The 20,770-nt window shown below is 48.8% G+C and overlaps 2 protein-coding genes across 5 annotated transcripts; one reads left to right on the top strand and one right to left on the bottom strand.

The window, feature by feature from the left end:
- Positions 1 to 5: 5 nt before the first annotated feature.
- Positions 6 to 10,470, top strand: KLF8 (KLF transcription factor 8). Of its 3 annotated transcripts, XM_083723044.1 has the most exons (6): positions 2,350 to 3,493; positions 3,902 to 4,508; positions 7,882 to 8,366; positions 8,735 to 8,837; positions 9,399 to 9,538; positions 9,759 to 10,470. In XM_083723044.1, exons 3-6 carry the CDS (start codon positions 7,904 to 7,906, stop codon positions 9,938 to 9,940), a joined length of 888 nt encoding a protein of 295 aa, XP_083579170.1. In that variant the 5' UTR covers positions 2,350 to 3,493; positions 3,902 to 4,508; positions 7,882 to 7,903; the 3' UTR covers positions 9,941 to 10,470. The 3 variants fall into 3 exon arrangements, with proteins under 3 accessions (XP_083579169.1, XP_083579168.1, XP_083579170.1); XM_083723043.1 differs by lacking the exons at positions 2,350 to 3,493; positions 3,902 to 4,508 and adding an exon at positions 6 to 559; XM_083723042.1 differs by lacking the exons at positions 2,350 to 3,493; positions 3,902 to 4,508 and adding an exon at positions 1,537 to 1,695.
- Positions 10,471 to 12,454: 1,984 nt separating this feature from the next.
- On the bottom strand, positions 12,455 to 20,658 carry LOC310836994 (Krueppel-like factor 5). Of its 2 annotated transcripts, XM_083723095.1 has the most exons (4): positions 19,557 to 20,319; positions 16,710 to 17,250; positions 14,381 to 14,440; positions 12,455 to 13,524 (listed from the first exon to the last, which is right to left on the bottom strand). In XM_083723095.1, the coding sequence occupies exons 1-4, from the start codon at positions 19,662 to 19,664 to the stop codon at positions 13,346 to 13,348; spliced, it is 888 nt and encodes a 295-aa protein (XP_083579221.1). In that variant the 5' UTR covers positions 19,665 to 20,319; the 3' UTR covers positions 12,455 to 13,345. The 2 variants fall into 2 exon arrangements, with proteins under 2 accessions (XP_083579221.1, XP_083579222.1); XM_083723096.1 differs by lacking the exon at positions 14,381 to 14,440 and having other exon boundaries at positions 19,557 to 20,658.
- Between the last annotated feature and the right edge of the window lie 112 nt (positions 20,659 to 20,770).

The following is a 20,770-nucleotide window of genomic DNA, read 5'->3' as shown; positions in this document are numbered from 1 at the left end:
CTACCGCGCTCATCTGGCTGGGTTTTCCCAGCCACTCTGGGCGCCTTCCCACAAAAGATAAAAAATACATTCAAAGGTGAACTGGGGTGGGGCTCTGCAGACGTCCGGAGGGCTTAGTCCGGAGCCGGATCGGGCGCTGGAGCGGGAAGCAGGTTGGCTGCCTGCGTTTTCCACACAGCAGGGAATAGCCACATAACTCACAGAAACTGGTTTTCTGGGTCCATTTCCATCGGGGTTTCGGCCTGGTCTCGGTTTCCCAAACGCCAAAAAGCCCGAAGGAAGTGTTCCAGTTTTTGGACATTTTCCGGAAGCTGAGTGTTTAACGCGGCTGCCGGCAATTGTTTCTGGGGTGCCTGTGCCAATCTGAAGCCGTGTCTCGGTTTTTGAACATTTCGGAAGTCAAATGGTACTTTGCTTATTCTCTTGATTTGGTGTTTTTGTGGCTTTTTCGGTTCCTCTGTTTGTGGCTGTGTGGAACCCAGTTCAGCTCCTGATGGATTGACAGTGTGACTGCGGAAATGGCTAGAAGCATCCAAACAATGACTTATCATCAGTGCAGGTAAGAAAAAAAATTACTTTTCATTTTTATCATCTACAATATCTTATTTATTTTACCGTACAGTACATTAGTGATTGCTTTCATTTTATGGATCAGTGGTCTCATTAGAAAGTAAAATTCATGTTCAGATTGCTGTTTTTAAAAGTCTGGAATAGTTTAATCTGTTTGGAATTCCTTTGCATGGGAAAGTGTGCTTTGGGTTCGGAACGGATTACATTTGAGAATCCAGGTACCACTGTATGTTGGCAACCAGGAAGAGGGCCTTCTTGGTGGTGGCGCCCGCCCTGTGGAATGCCCTCCCATCAGATGTCAAAGAAATAAACAACTAAATTAGACATTTAGAAGACATCTGAAGGCAGCCCTGTTTACAGAAATTTTGAATGACAGACATTCTAATGTATTTTTTATCTTTTGTTGGAAGCTGCAAAGAGTGGCTGGGGAAACCCAGCCGGATGAGAGAGGTAGAAATAATTTGTTGTTGTTATTAATATAATTAGAAAATTGTATTAGATTAAAATAATTAGGTTTGATTCGTATTAATTTGGAAAGCCAATAAAAGGACTTGGAAGGCTGGACTCGCCTCTGGGAAAGGCTGCCTGCCTCCTGTCCGCGGGAAGGTAGAGTCAGAAAGGGCGGAGCAGCCCAACCCGGATCGGCTCCTGCTGGTGCGGGGAGGGGGGAATGGTAAAAGGGTGAAAAAGGAGGGCGGCGGCGGCTGCGCCCTCGGCCGCGCAATTTGGCCACCTGCCTTCTCCCCTCCCCCCACCGCCGCTGCTGATTGACAGCCCGTGGAGTCGCGACTGGGTGGAGCCGCTGGGTGGGGTCAGGCAGTTGGGTGGGGGAGAGAGGAGCCGCCGCCACCGGCGCCGCGTCCAGCAGCCAGGCTCGCTTTTGCGCACACGGCGAGGGGAGCGCACTGCGCGGAGGCGGTGAGCGCGCGGGGAAGCGGTCCGGGGCAGTGGGCGGTGGGTGGAGGCGGTGATGGGTGGGGTCAGGGACGGGCAAATGGGTGGGGGAACCCGGCTCAGCGGAGAAGAGAAGCCGCCGCCGCCCCCGGCGCGGCCAGCCAGGCTTGGGTACCCCCGGCAAGAGGTGCGCCCAGCGCGGAGCGGGCTGGGAGGTGGTCCTGCAGGGCGGTGGGTGGAGGCGGTGGTGGGTGGGGTGAGGGACAGGCAGATGGGTGGGTGAACCCGGCTCGTCGGAGAAAAGCAGCCAGACAGGCTCGCTTAGCGCACGGGGACCGCCGGCGAGAGGAGCGGGCAGGGAGGTGGTCAAGCAGGGCGGTGGGTGGAGGAGGTGGCGGGTGGGTGGGCAGGGAAGCGGTCAAGGACGGTGGGCGGAGGAGGCGGAAGCGCGGAGGCGGTGCCAGCCTCCCGCAAACGGGAGCGGCAGAGGACGCAGCCGAGCCCGCCGGGAAGAGGAGGAGCTGGAGGCGTCTACTACTAACGGAGGAGAACCTCGGCTGGGCGTCTCCCGAGGGGGTGTGGCGGGGGTGGGGGCTTTCTGGCGCGGCTCTGCTGCTTCCCCCTCCCCCGCTACCGCTCCTGTTCTGGGGCTCGAGCAAGCTCCGTGAGCCGATCCCACGGGTGATGGAGCCAGGGTGGCTCGGGTTGACAGGTGGGGGCGGGGGCGGTGGGTGGAGGCGGTGGTGGGTGGGGTCAGGGACTGGCAAATGGTGGGGGAACCCGGCTCAGCGGAGAAGAGAAGCCGCCGCCGCCGCCGCCGCCGCCACCACCGGCGCGTCCAGCCAGACTGCCTTTGCGCACGGGGACCCGTGGAGAGAGGTGCGCCCGGCGCGGAGGCGCTAAGCGGGCAAGGAAGCGTCGGTCAAGGGCAGTTAGCGGAGGAGGCGGAGGCGCCACCCCCCGAGGAAACGGGAGCGGCAGAGGGCGCAGTCGAGCGCGCAGGAAAGAGGAGGAGCTGGAGAGGCCGGGCCGCTGCGCCTGTTATTACGCACGGGAGAGCCACTGCTGGGCCTCTCCCGAGGTGGGGTGGCGGGGTGGGGGGCTTTCTGGCGCGGCACTGCTGCTCCCTAGTCCCCCTGGTTCTGGCTGGCAGCGAGTCGGGGAGTGGGGGGCTGGAGCAGGCTACGTGAGAACGATCCCGCGGGTGGAGCCAGGGTGGCCGCTGCGCTCCCAGAGGCGGCGAGGGAGCGAGACTGGCTCCGCGTCGACAGATGGGGGCGCCCCCGGGCGGTGAGTGGGTGGAGGAGGTGGAAGCGCGGAGGCGGTGCCCCCCGAGGAAATGGGAGCGGCGGGCAGTGCGCAGGGAAGAGGAAAAGCTGGAGGACCGGCAGCCGCGACTTTTACGCACGGGAGAGCCTCTGCTTGGCGTCTCCCGAGGGGGTGCGCTCGAGCCCCTGTCTGGCAGCGAGTCCGGGGCTCGAGCAGGCTCTGTGAGAACGATCCATGGGTGGCCACTGCGCCCCCGGTGTCTGCGAGGCGATGGAGTGAGACTGGCTCCGGGTTGACAGGCGGGGGCGCCCCCGGGTGGTGGGCGGAGGAGGTGAAAGCGCGGAGGCGGCACAAACCCAGCAAACGGGAGCGGCAGAGGGCGCAGCCAAGCGCGCAGAGAGGGTTCCGGAACGGATTAAGTTTGAGAACCAGGGTACCACGCGGCTGGCTTCGTCTGAACTCAAGATTCCCCCGTCTAATATCCCTAGTGCAAAAAGATTGTCATCAGAGCGCCTGGACTGAAATTGTCTTTCCAAAACTTCACTCTTTTGGTTTATCACCACAACAGCTAATCACTTTGGGTTTTAGTCAAGCAAACAAGCTAAACAATCTCCAGCGTCAGAACAACTTGGCCACAATCGGGAAATTTTACCCATGGTATCACTTCTTTCCACCTATTTGACTCTTTGGCACCCTATTTGCACAACTTTGATACAGTGGTACCTCAGGTTACATACACTTCAGGTTACATACACTTCAGGTTACAGAGTCCATTAACCCAGAAATAGTAAGGTAAAGGTAAAGGTACCCCTGCCCGTACGGGCCAGTCGTGTCCGACTCTAGGGTTGTGCGCTCATCTCACTTAAGAGGCTGGGAGCCAGCGCTGTCCGGAGACACTTCCGGGTCACGTGGCCAGCGTGACAAAGCTGCTCTGGCGAGCCTGCACCAGCGCAGCACACGGAAACGCCGTTTACCTTCCCGCTATAAAGCGGTACCTATTTATCTACTTGCACTTAAGAGTGCTTTCGAACTGCTAGGTGGGCAGGAGCTGGGACCGAACGACAGGAGCTCACCCCGCCGCGGGGATTCGAACCGCCGACCATACGATCGGCAAGTCCTAGGCACTGAGGTTTTACCCACAGCGCCACCCGCGTCCCCTCAGCTTCAGGTTACAGAGTCCATTAACCCAGAAATAGTACCTTGGGTTAAAAACTTTGCTTCAGGATGAGAACAGAAATTGTGCAGCGGCAGCAGGAGGCCCCATTAGCTAAAGTGGTGTTTCAGATTAAGAACAGTTTCAGGTTAAGATCGGACCTCTGGAACGAATTAAGTACTTAACCTGAGGTACCATTGTAATTGCAAAATAGCGACGCGCTTCTACTCTTGCAAGATTGAATATACCACCTTCGGCTGTCCTCGAGGAACAATTCCAAAAAATCTCACTGGGAAAAACTGTGGAGATGGCAGGACTGAATTGGTGGCTCATGGCCTTCTTTCTGGCCTGCGCTCTTTCCAAAGATTTCCAGAGCGGGGTTATCACCCCTCTTTTCTTGTCCATTCCAGGTCACGCCCCCACTGTTCCAGTGTTGTTCTTTTTGGTGGCTGCCAACAAAATACTAAACAGACTAAAACGTCAAACCTTACAAACTTCCCTAAACAGGGGTGCCTTCCAATGTCTTCTAAAAGCCAGAAGGCCCTCGGGAGAGGGACCCCAGTGTCTGGAGTGGAGACGCTCCTTCAGGTCTACAGGACCAAGGCTGTTGAAAGCTTTCAAGGTCAGCACCAACACTTTGAATTGTGCCCAGAAATGTCCTGGGATCCAATGTAGGCCTTTCAAGACTGGTGTTCTGTGGTCTCGGCAGCCGCTCCCAGTTGCCACATTCTAGATTAATTGTAGTTTCTGGGTCACCTTCCAAGGTAGCCCCACATGGAGCGCATTGCAGTAGTCCAAGTGGGAGATAACCAGAGCATGCACCACTCTGGCAAGACAGTTGGTGGGCAGGGAGGGTCTCATCCTGCATCCCAGATACACCTGCCCTGGACACAGAATGGACCTGCGCCTCCATAGGTCCAAAATGACCCCCAGGCTGCGCACCTGGTCCTTCAAGGGCACAGTTGCCCCATTCAGGACCAGGGTGCCCCCCCACAACTGGACTTCAGTCTCGTCCAGATCTGTTAGCCGCCATCCATCCTCCAACCGCCTCCAGGCACTCACACAGGACCTTGACTGCCTTCACTGGTTCTGATTTAAAAGGGAGGCTGAGCTGGGTATCATCCGCATACTGGTGAACCCCCAGCGGAAACCCCCTGATAATCTCTCACTGCAGGCTCATTTAGAAGTTAAAAAGCATGGGGGGGGGAGACGTTCCACAAGTGAGAGCCCAGGGGTCCAAAGACTGCTTATTCCTTTCCTTTTAGGTCTCGTTAGATAGAGAAATTCATATTAAATTGCTGTTTTAGGGTTTTTTTTAAAGTCTAGGAGGCACACCCAGCATGTGCTGGGTGGAGAGCGAGCAGCAGCAGGAACGCCCACATTCTTCCACTCTGGGCAGGGCCTGGGTAGCGCCAGGTCATGGAGAGGTTGCAAAGGGGATGGGCGGGCGCCACTCCTTGCACTTGGCTCTGGGCCAGATTCGCCTCCTTGCTTAGGGCTTGTCAAGGCAGCTGAAGCTGGGCGGAGAGGGCCAGATGGGCAGAGTAGAAATAATAAAATGTTCCTTATTATCCAGGAAAGCTCTGGCCGGCCTAAAGAGCTGGCGAGATGGGGGCACACCCAGCCGCCTGCAGCCGTGTCCGCACCTATGGCAGGAATTTCCTCCGGGCCTCGCCCTTCTCTGCTGGCAAATAAAGGGGGGGGGGAGAGAGAGGGGAAGAATCCAGGGAGGAAGAGGGAGGGAAAGAGAGAAGAGAGGATAGATGAAAGGAGATTGGAGAGAAATGGAGAGAAAGAGAAAAAAGTAGAGAGAAAGAGAGGGGAGAAAGAGAGAGAAAAGAAGAAGAAGAAATAGGCCAGGGAGGGAAAGAAAGAAGAGAGGGATAGAGGAAGGGAGATTTGAGAGAGGAATAGAGAGCAAAAAAAGTAGAGAAGACACAGAGAGAGAGAGAGAGAGAGAGAGAGAGAGAGAGATGTGAAGGCAGGGCTTGCTTGAGCATCACAAGGAAGCCGGCCTGCAGGCTCTGTTGCCACGGCAACAGGATGCACCCGATAGAGCTTGGTACCTGGCCCCATCAGCATCAGCACCAGCAGCCTCAGACCAGCAGGGAGACCGGGTCCCTCTTGGCCCCCTTGGTGGGCAGGCGGGCAATGGAAGGGTCCCTTCTCCCTGCGAGGGGCCAGAGGGGAACTCTACGTTGCCCCAGAGGCCGAGCTCTGGGCCCTCTGTCCTCTCGTCACTGCCTCGTGCACAGAGAGACTTTTGCCGTCCTGCCCGCCCCCCAAAATTCGCACTCAAATTCCAAAAGTGAGGTGCGCTTTCCCCTAGAAAGAGATGCGGGCCTGGGTACCAGCTCCATCCTCAGGTGCATCTGGTTGCCATGGCAACAGAGCCTGCAGGCTGGCTTCCCTGTAATGCTCCAGCAAGCCTTGCCTTCACATATCTCTCCCTCTCTCTCCCCCACTTCCTCTCTCTGAACTGCCTTAAATCGGATTTTTAAAATAAAATGGTTTGGGAGGAAAAATCTTTCTCAATATTTTCTCTTTAAGTTAGTTCAAAGGCTATTCAACAGGAAAGAAGGATTTGTTTAAAGTTTTTCATGTGTGCTGAAACTCAGTCAGTTAGGCCTCAAAATCAGCCATCCAGATGTTTTTGACCTACAACTCCTATGATCTGTAGCTAGCAGGTCAGGGATGCTGGGAATTGTAGTCTCAAAACATCTGGAGGGCTGAGGTTGAGGAAGCCTGCCCTAAATTTTTCTTTTAAAAAAAGTTTAAGCACATCAATTAACAAACATGGATACATATACCATAATGTTGTTTTAGTTAAAGAAATTGTTTAAATAGTTATGAAGGAAATGATTCCTTTTCTCCTTCCAATCAAGCACAGCAGAAAAGTTGTCCAAACAGAAACAGTTATTAAACTTCCCTATAATTTTATAATTATTGGTCTAATAGTCTATGCATTTCTGAAAACTTATGACTCCAAAAAGGAAACATTCCTCCGGTTGTCCATATTAAGAGGAGGCCAGCAAGGCTGAACCTTTTTGTAAAAACAAAAACAAAAAAACAATACAGATTCTATCATTCCAAAAAGGAAACCACCTTCTGCTTGTCAATATTTTAAAAAGGATGCCAGCAAGGTCGAACCTTTCTGTAAAGGCAGGGCACCCTGGCTGGGCTTTCCTTTTGACTGTGGGTAGAAGTGGGTGGGTGGGTGCATTTTGGAGGGGTGCCCCACACCCGAGTCAGTTCTCCAGGGCTGCCCTTTGCCAACTCTTGGAAAGGCCTTGGGGGTCCGACTGCAGCCAGGGGGGCCCTTTTTGCAAAGCTTTTGGCGGCACTTGCAACCCCCAGCTTTCTGTAAAAAAAAGCATCTTCAGTTTTATTTGGGCAGGGAGCATCATGAGTGCTCACAGTCTTGGCCTTAGGAAATCATCATCATCATCATCATCATACTACTAAAGGGTTGTTGTTTGTATTTTGATTTCATGTATGCAATATTGTATGTGAACCGCCCTGAGACCTTTGGGTATAAGGCGGTATAAAGATAAAATTAATAATAATAATAATAATAATAATAATAATAATAATAATAATGAAGAACAATAATTTCATTAATAATTTTATGATTCCCAAAAGGAAACTTTCCTCTGCTTTTTGTAAAACAAGGGATTTTATTATTCCAAAATTGAAACCTCCCTCCACTTCGCCATATTCAGATGAGGCCAGCAAGGCTGAACCTTTCTGTACAAAAGGAATTTCACTATTCCAGAAAGGAAACTTTCCTCAGCTTGTCTAAAAGTAAGTGGATGCCAGCTAGGTTGAACCTTTCTGTATTATTGCAGAAAGGAAACCTTCCTCCGATTGTCAATCAGAGGATGCCAAAGACAAAAGGGGGTTAAGACAAAAGGGGGTTTATGATTTCAATAAGGAAACCTTCCCAAGGTGTTCAGGAACCCAGACCTGACTGGCCCTTCTCTTCCCTTCCCCAGGCTCCTGGCACCTCTGCCCACCATGAGTTCCTCGCCACTGCTGGGTGACGGCGAGCTGCCGGCCGCGTTGCTGAGTGACATTAAGACTGAACCCCCTGAGGAGCTGCTGGCCGAGCCGGTGGATCTGTCGGTCCACAAAACCAAGGTGCCACCAGTGCCCCAGATCCCTCTCTCCTGCTTCCGGACCGGTGCACCACCCGCCGTGTCACCGGCGCCACTGGGCTCCGCGTCCTCGGCCATCCCAGCTGTCCTGTCTCCGGGCTCCATCCTGGCCTCAAGCCAGGGCAGCGGCGGGCAGCAGATCCTGCACGTGATCCACACGATCCCCTCGTTCCAGCTGCCCGGCAAGATGGGTAAACTCCAGACCATCCCGCTGGTGGTCCAGTCGCTGCCGGTCGTCTATGCCGCCGTGCCGGCCGACGGGGTGGCGGCAGCCGCCGTGACGGTGCCCCTCATCGGGGGCGACGGGAAGGACGCCGGGTCCGGTGAGGGCGCTGCAGGGTGGTCATAGATCATGACAATATTAAGAGCATGCCAGCAAGGCTGAACCTTTCACTAAATGAAGGATTTTCTCAGCTTCCTCCGATTCTACATATTGAGAGGATGCCAGCAACGCTGAACCTTTCACTAAATTAAGGATTTCATTGTTCCAAAAAGGAAAGCTGCTTCCGATTGTCCACATTAAGAGGATGCTGAACCTTTCTTTAAAAAAAGGATTTCATTATTCCCAAAAGGGGAAGTAAACAAAGGCAGGGAGAAATGACCATGTCAGATCACTAAACTCCAGGAAACTACAAATATCTCCCGGAAAGTCTTGTCCTTTTTCTGAATGTGCCTTTCTTTTTCCCTGCAGTGAAAGTGGACCCCGGTTCCATTTGTCCAGTTGGCATTGGCAGCGAGAGCGATGACAGCGCTTCGGAGAGCCGCCCGGCCTCCTTCCCCGAGCTCCAGAGAGAGTGAGTTTCCTGCCAGAGGATGCCAGCTAGGATGAACCTTTCTGTAAAGAAAGGATTTAAATCGAGTCTTATGGACTAGGGATTTAAATTGTGATTTAAATCGATTTAATTTATACTGTTGTTATTATTATTATTATTATTATTATTATTATTATTATTAGGATTAGGGTTAGCAATAAGGGTTAGAGATAGGAATAGGAGTTAGGGACAGGGATTAGGGATAGAGTTGTTGTTAGCTGAATCTTACTCTCAGGTTCTGCTGTTTCTCGTCCTTGATTTTGACTGTTTTTTTCATTGTTATTTTATTTTTAACAATGAGTGGCCAGATGGGAGGGTTAGGGATCTAATAATAATAATAATAATAATAATAATAATAATAATAGGATGTTGAGTCTTACTATCAGGTTCTGGTGTTTGTCATGTGTCTGTTTTTTCCTGTTTTTTTAATTGTTAGTTTATTTCTAACAATGAGTGGCCAGGTGGGCGGGGTAGAAATAATAAACTAGTACTAGTAGTAGTAGTATTTTGTTACCCCCCTCCTCTCTGCCGATCTCTTGCCAGGCCTTCCTCCGTGAGCCAGATGCAGCAGACCGACTCCCCGGACCTCAAGAAGAGGCGCATTCACCAGTGCGACTTTGAGGGTTGTAGCAAAGTTTACACAAAGAGCTCACACTTAAAAGCGCACAGAAGGATACACACAGGTAGGGTCAACCTTCCTGGCATCCTCTTAATATTGACAATCAGAGGAAGACTTTTTTTATCATAATAAATTCCTTGCTGGCATCCTCCTAATACTGACAATGGGATGAAGGGTTTCTTTTTGGAATAATAAAATCCCTTTGTTAAAAGGAAGGGACAGCCTTGCTGGCATCTTATTTATTTCATGTTACTAAAACAATAACCCTCTGTTGCCCCCTGCAGGAGAGAAGCCGTATAAGTGTACCTGGGAGGGCTGTACCTGGAAATTTGCCCGTTCTGATGAATTGACCCGGCATTTCCGGAAACACACAGGCATCAAGCCCTTCCGCTGCTCGGACTGCGACCGGAGCTTCTCACGCTCGGACCACCTGGCTCTCCATCGCCGGAGACACATCATGATGTGAAATTGGAGGGCCAGTGGTCACCCTCGGATCCCCCCCCAAATATCCAGGGGTCAAAGGAGAAACTTTGGCAGAGTGAAGAACCATGACAGCGAGTTTGATACCCAAGCCAAGATGGGTGGAGTCTCTCGGACCTTTACCGAAAGGTTCAGCCTTGCTGACATTCTCTGAATAGGGACAATCGGAGGAAGGTTTCCTTTTGGGGATAAGAGGAATAACCTCAATTGACGGGAGCCATTCCCCTTTGGCAGAAGGGGTCGAGGAGGACATGAACCTGAAACATGGTTTGACCGATGGGGGTAATTTCCCCTTTGGCGGATGGGAGGGTCTGGGGGCAACAGAGGAGGGTCTTCCTTGTACGGATCAATATATGAGATTTGGGGTGGGATATGGACATGAACATCTCCCCGGGTTCCGAGTGCGAGTGGCGCATTCCCATAGAAAGGGATTGATTGAGAGCTGTTTGTGGATTTTCCTCTTGAGCGAGAGCATTGATCACTGAAACGAAAGCAATTGTCAATGGACCGTTTGATGAAGTACCGTATTTTTCTCTCTATAACACGCAGATTTTTTCTTCTAAAAAGGAAGGGGGAATGTCTGTGCGTGTTATAGACCGAATGTAGAGAAGAAAAAATCCCTGGAGCCGAAAAATCAGGCAAAAATCAAATCGCGCTTCACGGAGAAGGGAAACCTGAAAAGAGGAAGCGGCTGCTTTCCTGCATTCTGCCTCAGGGTCTTACTGCCCACCCGCCTCTGTTTCGTTGCTGTGTTTGCTGAAACGGAACAAAGAGCAGGGAAAGCCCCTCCCCTCCAGGCAAGCAGAGGGGAAAGCATTCCTCTCTGTGCTCCGGTGCTGCTGGGGGAGAGGGAGAGAGAGAGGGGGGAGGGAGAGAGAGAGAGGGAGAGGGAGAGGGAGAGAGAGAGAGAGAGAGAGAGAGAGAGAGAGAGAGAGAGAGATATGGCTGGCTTGGGTGGGGGGAAACTTTTGCCTTTCTTTCCTCCCTCCCGTTAAATCCCTCTCCTGCATTCTTAGCCAGCTGCTTCTCTGCACACCCCTCTCATGTCCCTTCTTTGTTTTTCCTTCGCTCCCCACTTAAAATGTGGTTACAAAGCATAGATCCACATGGATCCTCAGGATCTTTGAATTGGGTCACCCCAAATTCACTATCAGATCACATAGCATGTCCATGGCTACAGCCTGCCCCCCAAAATCACGCACCCACTGTTGCCTGGGGCTGCAATGGTGCAAAAATGTGGTTACAAAGCATGGATCCACAGGGATTCTCAGGATCTTTGCATTGGGTCACCCCAAATTCACCATCAGATCACATAGCATGTCCATGGCTACAGCCTGCACCAAAAAAATCACGCACCCACTGTTGCCTGGGGCTGCAATGGTGCAAAAACGTGTTTAAAAAGCATGGATTCACAGGGATTCTCAGGATCTTTGCATTGGGTCACCCCAAATTCACCATCAGATCACATAGCATGTCCATGGCTACAGCCTGCACCAAAAAAATCACGTACCCACTGTTGCCTGGGGCTGCAATGGTGCAAAAATGTGGTTACAAAGCATGGATCCACAGGGATTCTCAGGATCTTTGCATCGGGTCACCCCAAATTCACCATCAGATCACATAGCATGTCCATGGCTACAGCCTGCACCAAAAAAATCACGCACCCACTGTTGCCTGGGGCTGCAATGGTGCAAAAACGTGTTTAAAAAGCATGGATCCACAGGGATTCTCAGGATCTTTGCATCGGGTCACCCCAAATTCACCATCAGATCACATAGCATGTCCATGGCTACAGCCTGCACCAAAAAAATCACGCACCCACTGTTGCCTGGGGCTGCAATGGTGCAAAAATGTGGTTACAAAGCATGGATCCACAGGGATTCTCAGGATCTTTGCATTGGGTCACCTCAAATTCACCATCAGATCACATAGCATGTCCATGGCTACAGCCTGCACCAAAAAAACCACGCACCCACTGTTGCCTGGGGCTGCAATGGTACAAAAACGTGGTTACAAACATGGATCCACAGGAATTCTCAGGATTTTTGCATTGGGTCACCCCAAATTCACCATCAGATCACATGTCTGTGGCCACAGCATGAAGCACAAAAATGATACATCCACTGTTTCATTCAGAATGTTTTTTCCCTTGTTTTCCTCCTCTAAAAACGATGTGCGTGTTATGGTCAGGTGCATGTTATAGAGCGAAAAATACGGTAAATAAGACAGGACAGGGTTACTTTGAGTCTCAAATTTCAGTCCAAAGCGTTCCAAGTGCGAGTCATGCTTTGCCATAGAAAGGAATGCAAAACGGATTAAGACAGCAATTTAACATGAATTTTGCTCTCTAACAAGACCATTGATCCCCAAAACGAAACCAATAATCAATGGACTGTACTATGAAATAAATAGGATCTTATAGATGATAGAAACTGAAATTAATTTTTTTCCTCACCTGCACTGACCTGATTGATCCGTTCCAGACTTTTAAAAACAGCCATTTGAATGTGAATTTTGCTCTTTATTGAGAATCTGATCCCCGAAATGAAACCAATAATCAATAGACTGTACGATAAAATAAATAAGATCTTGTAGATGATAAAAATTGGAATTTATTTTTTTCCTGACCTGCACTAGTGATAGTCATTGTTTGGATGGGGGCGGGTTTGATTCGTTTCCGCAATCACACAATCAATCAATCAATCAATAGCTGAACTGGGATCCACACAGTCACAAAAACCAATGAGCCACAGGTTGGATTCAGTACCAACAAAATGAAGTGTTCAAAGCAGATAAAAAAACAAAACAGGTTTTGCAAGTGAAATTTCAATATTAGATAAAGAATTATTGCAAGAATTATTGCAAGACAAAGGTGATTTCTAAAATATATGGAATTTTATTGCAATGGGATGTAAAAGAGGTAATGATCCAATAGGCTATGGATATCGGTAGTAAAATGATTCGATTATCATCATGGGGGAAATTATGGATGGAGAGTTGGAGATTTGCGGCTTGCGAGGCAATAAAGGAAAATGGGATAAAGATGTTTAACAGATGGCATTTAATACAAAATTTAACACAATGACAGATGGTATTTAAGCAAAACATTCAAAATGTATAAAACAAAATCAAAAATGGGTCGGAGGGGAAACCAAGTAGATGGGGCACTCTTACAGGGCGTTTGAGCACCAAAGAAGGTTTCCTTTTGGGGATAATAAAATCCCCTTTTTTTACAGAAAGGTTCAGAGTTGCTGGCATCCTCTTAATATGGACAAGCGGAGGAAGGTTTCTTTTTTGGAATAATAAAACCCCATCTTTTACAAAAAGGTTTAGCCTTGCTGACATCGTCTTAATATGTACAATGCGGCTCTTTGGCTGGGGGCCTCCATCTTTAGTTCTGGTGCCTTTTCATGTGCAGCGCCAAGTGGTCCGATCGGGAAAAACATCGCCCACAGGCGAGGCACCCAAAGGGTTTGGCACCCGTGTGTTTCCGGTAGTGGCGTGTCAGCTCGTCAGATCGGGCGAAGCACCATTCACACCCGTCCCAAGTGCACCGATATGGCTTCTCGCCTGGAAATGGGGCAGAAGAAAGAAGGAAAAGGAGCAGCGTTAGAAACATCTGCCCAGCCTTTCTCCTCCCAGGGCTCATTTTCGTAGCAGATGCCCAGGGGTTGGGGCTGCGGGTTCGAATGGCACCCAGAAATCGGAACCAGCTGGGTATGCCTGGAGGTGGTTGGAGGATGGATGGCGATTGAAATCCCTAGTCCGTAAGACTTGACTGAAATCCTTTTTTTTACTGAGAGGTTCGTTCTTGTTGGTATCTTCTTAATGTGGACAAGCAGAGGGAGGTTTAATTTTTGGAATAATAAAATCATTGTTTTTACAGAAAGGTTCAGCCACTTAATATGGACAAGTGGAGGAAGGTTTCTTTTTTGGAATAATAAATTTTCAGAGTTGTTTTTACAGTGTTACTGTAAGGAAAAGGACTTAATTCAAGTCTTACTGACTAGGGGTTTAAATTGTGATTTAAATCGAAATTTAAATCAATTTGATTTAAATCAAATCTACCCAGGATATAACTGTAAAAAACTACTCTGAAAATTTATTATTCCAAAAATGAAACCTCCCTGCGTTTGTCAATATTAAGAGGATTCCAGCAAGGTTGAACTAAAAAAAAGTAATTTAATCATTCCAAAACGAAAACCTTTCTCCAGTTGTCCATATTAGGATACCAGCAAGGCTGAACCTTTCTGTAAAAAAGGATTTAAATTGATTCTTACTGACCAGGGATTTAAATGGTGATTTAAATCGACTGCATTTAAATCAAATCCACCAGGGGGCGGGGGGCATTTCTAATTCCACCCCAATCATCTCCCTTACAAGCACATCTCGCCGCCCTCAGGTTTAGCTGCAGCCAACCACATACCTGTGTGAGTCCTCTGATGTGCTTTCAGGTGAGAACTTTTGGTGTAAACCTTTGTGCAACCTGTGAAGAGATCGGGATGAATTGGTGGGGTGAAATAATAGTAGTAGTAGTAGAGGGCCTTTTTCACCACCTCTATTGCATCTGCAGAAAACAGCAGCAGGAGACTCTTTCACGTGGTTCGCAGTTTATCGGAACCACCTGTACCACCGGGGCCTGGTAGGGACCCCAAGATCTTCTGCAATGCTTTTGCAAAGTTTTTTGCAGATAAAATCGCTCAGATTCAGAAGGAGGTAGACTCCACAGTGGGAGCAGGGCCAGGGCGGGAGAGTGCTAGAGTTCTGTCTGGTCCTGTTATATGGGATCAATTCCAATCTGTTACCTCCGAGGATGTGGACAGGCTGCTTGGACGCGTGAAACCAACCACCTGTCTCCTGGATCCTTGCCCATCCTGGCTTATAAAAGCTAGCCGGGAAGGGCTGGGCGATGGGCTCTGCGGGGTGGTGAATGCTTCCCTCTGTGGGGGAACATTCCCAGATACGCTGAAAGAGGCGGTCATTAAACCGCTTCTTCAAAAAACATCTTTAGACCCGGCCAATATTGCCAACTATCGCACAGTCTCAAATCTGCCATTCTTGGGCAAGGTGATTGAGCGCGTGGTTGCTGAACAACTCCAGGCAAGCCTTGAAGAAGCGGACCATTTGGATCCCTTCTGTCGGGATTCAGGCCTCACCATGGGACTGAAACTGCCTTGGTCGCGCTGGTCGAAGATCTCCGGCGAGCTAGGAACAAAAGTGAGAGCTGTTTCCTAGTTCTGCTGGATCTCTCAGCGGCCTTTGATAGCATCGACCATAACATCCTTCTGGACCGTCTTGAGGGGCTGGGAGCTGGGGGCACTGTCATACAGTGGTTCCGCTCCTTCCTCCTGGGCCGCATTCAGAAAGTGGTGGTGGGGGATGAGTGTTCAGACCCCTGGGCTCTCACTTGTGGGGTGCCTCAGGGTTCTGTACTCTCCACCATGCTTTTTAACATCTACATGCAGCCGCTGAGAGAGATCATCAGGGGGTTTGGGCTGGGTGTCCATCAATATGCAGATGATACCCAGCTCTACCTCTCTTTTAAATCAGAACCAGTGAAGGCGGTGAAGGTCCTGTGTGAGTGCCTGGAGGCGGTTGGAGGATGGATGGCCGCTAACAGATTGAGGTTGAATCCTGACAAGACAGAAGTACTGTTTTTGGGGGACAGGAGACGGGTGGGTGTGCGGGACTCCCTGGTCCTGAATGGGGTAACTGTGCCCCTGAAGGACCAGGTGTGCAGCCTGGGAGTCATTTTGGACTCACAGGAGACAATCAATTTTGTGTCCAGGGCGGCTGTCTACCAGGTCCACCTGGTACGCAGGCTGAGACCCTATCTGCCTCCAGACTGTCTCACCAGAGTGGTGCATGCTCTAGTTACCTCTTGGACTACTGCAATGCGCTCTATGTGGAGTTACCTTTGAAGGTGACCCGGAAACTGCAATTAATCCAGAATGCGGCAGCTAGACTGGGGACTTGGAGCGGCCACCAGGACCACATAACACTGGTCCTGAGAGATCTGCATTGGCTCCCAGTACGTTTCCGAGCAAAATTCAAAGTGTTGGTGCTGACCTTTCAAGCCCTAAATGGCCTTGGCCCAGTAGATCTGAAGGAGCATCTCCACCCCTATCATTCAGCCCGGACACGGAGGTCCAGCTCCGAGGGCCTTCTGGCAGTTCCCTCATTGCAAGAAGTGAGGTTGCAGGGAACCAGACAGAGGGCCTTCTCGGTAGTGGCGCCCGCCCTGTGTAACACCCTCCCTTCAGATGTGAAGGAAATAAGCAGCTATCCTATCTTTAGAAGACATCTGAAGGCAGCCCTGTTTAGGGAAGTTTTTAATATAATGCTGTATTGTTTTTAACACTTGATTAGGGGCCACCCAGAGTGGCTGGGGAAACTCAGCCAGATGGGCGGGGTATAAATAATAAATTATTATTATTGTTGTTGTTGTTGTTGTAGTAGTAGTAGTAGTAATAGCAGTGGCAGTAATAATAATAATAATAATAGAAGTAATAATAATAATAACAATAATCTGTATTAGCCTGAATATAAGCCTCACTTTTTCCCCAAATTCTGACCACGAAAAGTGAAAGTGCAGCTTATATTCAGGCCACTTATCAATTTTAAGAGGATGCCAGCAAGGTTGGACCTTTGTCTAAAAAGGGATTTTATTATCCCAAAAATGAAACCTTCTCCTTGCTAATATTCAGGGGATGCCAGCAAGGGTGAACCTTTCAGTAAAAAAGGATTGGTCCTACCGGAGTAGTCACAATGATGGACCCTTCTCTTCTCCAGCTCCGGGTTGTTCCTCTGGCTGTACTTGGGGATCGGCACGGCGAGTGTCTGCAATCCACCATGCAGCATTGGCATTTGGCCCTGGAGGGGTCTTTTCACTGACGAGGCAGCCTGGTCCTGCCTTTGAGAGATGTCCTCGGCAACCTCCGGGCTGCCAGGCTGCGAGTTTGGTGGTGACGGCGGCAGGCCGGTGCCCAGAGACAGGCACCCCAAGATCCGACCCGGGTTGGAGAAGACGTGGAAGGTGCTGCCAAAGTCGGGGAGGGTCTGCCATGCTGGGCCGGGCCTGGCCAAGAAGGTGCCGGGTTCCGATTTGACCCGTGCGAAGGGGGCGAGGGGCTTGGGGGGCCGGTAGAAGCCCGTGCGAAGGTGGGCGGAAGGTGGCTTCTCTGCGGAGAAGTATTCGTCGACGACGGAGGCGCTTTCCCGGCGGTACTTCTGCCCGACGTCCAGGGGGTTGGCGGGCAAATGTTCTGAGAGGTACTGGTCTATTTCGAAGGGGGCCTGGAGGAGAAATGGTAGTTAGTGGAATAATAAAATCCCCCTTTTTACAGAAAGGTTCAACCTTGCTGGCACCTTCCTATATGGACAAGCAGAGGAATGTTTCCTAATTGGAATAATGAAATCATTTTTTACAGAAAGGCTCAACCTTGCTGCCATCCTCAATATTGGCAACCATAGGAAGGTTTCCTTTTTGGAATCATAAATTTTCAGAGTCGTTTTTACACTTCTGTCAAAAATTACTGATTTGGTTCCACTCTTAGAAATACATAGAGCAAAGATTATGAAATGACAGTGAGGTTTAATAAGTTAACTGCCGATATCTGGACAACTTTTCTGCCATACTTGATTGGAAGGAGAAAAATAACCATTTCTTTAATAAACATTTATTTAAGTAAAAGAATAATATAGTACCATATGCATCCATGTTTGTTAACTGATGTGGTTAATTTTTTTTTTTAAATGAAGTGTAGAAATGACTGAAAATTTATGATTCCACAAAGGAAATCTTCCTCTGCTTGTCCATATAAGAGGATGCCAGCAAGGTTGAACCTTTCTGTAGAAAAAGAATTTTATTATTCCAAAAAGAAAACCTTCCTCTGATTGTCCATATTAAGTGGATGCCACAGCAAGGTTGAAAAAGGATTTTATATCAAGTCTCCCGGACTAGGGATTTAAATCGATTCAATTCAAATCAAATCCACCCTGCTTTTTGCCCTCTTATCCTCAGAGTGTTCTCATAGGAAAAAGAACAAGCATCTTGAACCCGGGGTCAAGACCAAGATTGAACGATCTGAGGAGCAAATATTGACCTTGGTCAATAATTTACTAGGGAGACAATAAAAAATGACATTGAGCCAAATAAGAATGTACCGTATTGTCCCAAATATAAGCCTCATATTTTCCCCCAAATCCCAACTGTGAAAAGCTAAAGGGTGCCTTATATTCAGGCCAATACGGTACTGTATTCAGGCCAATATGCGCCAACTTGGCAGGGAGTGTTTACTGAATTATTGTTTTTATTTCAATTTTACGTATTTAATAATAATAATAATAATAATGATAATAATAATAATAATAATAATAATATCTTTATTGTCATTGCCCCCTCTCAGGGACAACGAAATTACTTGGCTGCTCCATCCACCCAGGTAGGGCACTCCACTCAAAATCAGAACAACTATAAAAACACTAATTAAAACAATACAGTATAATACAGCAAGGAAGATTAGATGACTTTCAAAGTCCAGGTTTCCCATTCAGGGCCGAGATCGCTCTGGAGAAGAAGCTGTTCTTGAGACGGCTCGTTCTTGTCTTCATCGTCCTGTATCTCCGTCCCGACGGCAGGAGCTCGAAGAGACAGTGACCAGGATGCGATGGATCTTTTACTATGTCCAGTGCCTTCCTCTGGCACCTTGTGGCATAAATCTGCTCTAAGGTGGAAAGTGGGCAGCCAACAATGCTCTCTGCTGCCTTCACAACTCTGCACTACCCCATCCTGTCCTGGGTAGTACAGCTTCCGTACCACACACATAAGCCATAAGTGAGCACGCTCTCAATGGCACAGTGATAGAAGGCAAGCAGCAGTTTCTGCGGAAGATGGTTTTTCCTTAGGATTCTCAAAAAGTACAGTCTCTGCTGCGCCTTCTTCACAAGCCCCCTTGTGTTGGCACTCCAGGACAGATCCTCTTGTAACTCAATACCCAAAAATCTGAACGTTGTTACCCTCTCCACACAGACCCCATCAATCAGAAGTGGCTGGACATTGCTCTTCTGTCTCCTGAAGTCCACCACAAGCTCCTTTGTCTTCCTTGTATTTATGAGCAAGTTGTTAGCTCTGCACCACTCTGTCAGCCGCTCCACCTCAACTCTATAGTCCGTTTCACCCTCCCTTTCAGAGATGAGCCCAATCACGGTTGTGTCATCTGCAAATTTGACAACCCTATTACTAGGGTGAGCAGCGACACAATCATACGTGTAGAGAATATAAAGGAGCGGACTAAGTACGCATCCTTGTGGTGTTCCTGTGTTAGTCTTAAGTGTATTAGAGGTATAAGGCCCAACCGAACCCTCTGGGTGCGGTCTGACAGAAAGTCCAATATCCACCCACAAAGTGATAACGGGAGCCCCAGATCTTCCAGTTTAGACACCAGACGTTGTGGTAGAATGGTATTAAATGCCATATTTTACGTGAACGGCCCCGAGTCCTTTGGGTGTAGGGTGGTATAAAAATTAAGTAAGTAAGTAAATATAAAAATGAAAAATAAATAAAAAACCCAGAATATGGGGTTTTCCTGCAGCTCACTTACCTGGGCCAGAGCCTGTTGACTTTCTGAGATTTGTACCGTTGGTTGGATGTCTTCGAAGACATCTGTGTCTTCCATGTTGGCGGGTTTCGAAACTGGGCCGCAGCTCATCCTACCCACCCTGCCCTTCTTCTACTTGGCAGAGTTGCGGAAAAAACTCAAATCTGAGGGGGAAAATGAGATTTTTGGGACAATTTGGCCCCTCGGAAAGCTGACTGGCCGGTTAATAATTTGGAGCAAGAATCCCAAATCTGTTGCACGAAAAATTCTCAATTTGCAGAGTTGTGAAACTTAAATCAAAGAAGAAAAGCAAGTTTTTTGGACAATGCAAAAATAAGTCCCTCTTCCTAATCTTGAGGAATCCAGTTGGTCTGCAGTCTCAAGAATCCCAAATCTTGTTGCACGAAAAATTCCCACTTTGCAGTTGCAAAAAACCTCAAATCCGAGAAGAAAAACCAGGTTTTTTTGACGATGCAGAGAATCAGGCACCCGGAAGCATCTAATCTGCAGCTTTAAGAATATCCCAATCTGCGGCAAGAAAAATTTACCTGTCTGAAAGTGGGCAGTTCTTTCCCTCTCTCAGCCAATCAGGAGGGATCTCACTCAACTCCGGCCAATGAGAGGGCCAGAAATCCTCTTCTTTAAAGGAACACAAGGTAGAAGGATTTTTTATTTTTTGTTGGAGAAATAGAAAGAAAGAAGGGCAGGTTTGGTGCAGTCTTTCCAGGTTGAATCTCCTCGATTCTCGGTGGTTCCTAGGCTATTTGGACCATTCCACTACTGAAATACAATAATAATAATAATAATAATGGTAATATTCAAGTATATTATCTATACCCCGACCATCAGGCTGGGCTTCCCCAGCCACTCTGGGCAGCTCCTGACAGATGAAAAACAGAATAAAACCCTTTAAGATTTAAATCCCTTTTTTTATAGAAAGGTTCAACCGTGCTGACATCCTCTTAATACGGACAAGCAGAGGAAAGTTTCCTTTTCCTTTTTTTACAGAAAGGTTCAACCTTACTGGCAAACTCTTAATATGGACAAGCGGAGGAAGATTTCCTTTTTGGAATCATAAAAGCCTCTTTTTTGCAGAAAGGTTCAACCTTGCTGGCAAACTCTTAATATGGACAAGCGGAGGAAGATTTCCTTTTTGGAATCATAAAAGCCTCTTTTTTGCAGAAAGGTTCAACCTTGCTGGCATCCTCCGAAAATGG

The sequence above is a fragment of the Podarcis gaigeae genome (genome assembly GCF_964106915.1).
Source record: "Podarcis gaigeae genome assembly, chromosome: Z".
NCBI classification, from domain to species: Eukaryota; Metazoa; Chordata; class Lepidosauria; order Squamata; family Lacertidae; genus Podarcis; species Podarcis gaigeae.
The sequence above is the reverse complement of the archived record's forward strand: the minus strand, read 5'-3'. Positions and strand labels throughout refer to the sequence as shown.

Bases quoted from the DNA above. Each gene is read 5' to 3' on its own strand.
- LOC310836994 (XM_083723095.1), bottom strand. From the start codon at position 19,664: ATGAGCTGCGGCCCAGTTTCGAAACCCGCCAACATGGAAGACACAGAT. The intron at 17,251-19,556 runs GTAAGTGAGCTG...TTTCTCCTCCAG, and splicing joins GTCAACAGGCTCTGGCCCAG to GCCCCCTTCGAAATAGACCA. The intron at 14,441-16,709 runs GTAGGACCAATC...ATCTCTTCACAG, and splicing joins CCATCATTGTGACTACTCCG to GTTGCACAAAGGTTTACACC.
- KLF8 (XM_083723042.1), top strand. From the start codon at position 1,541: ATGGGTGGGGTCAGGGACGGGCAAATGGGTGGGGGAACCCGGCTCAGC. The intron at 8,838-9,398 runs GTGAGTTTCCTG...ATCTCTTGCCAG, and splicing joins TTCCCCGAGCTCCAGAGAGA to GCCTTCCTCCGTGAGCCAGA. The intron at 9,539-9,758 runs GTAGGGTCAACC...TGCCCCCTGCAG, and splicing joins GCACAGAAGGATACACACAG to GAGAGAAGCCGTATAAGTGT.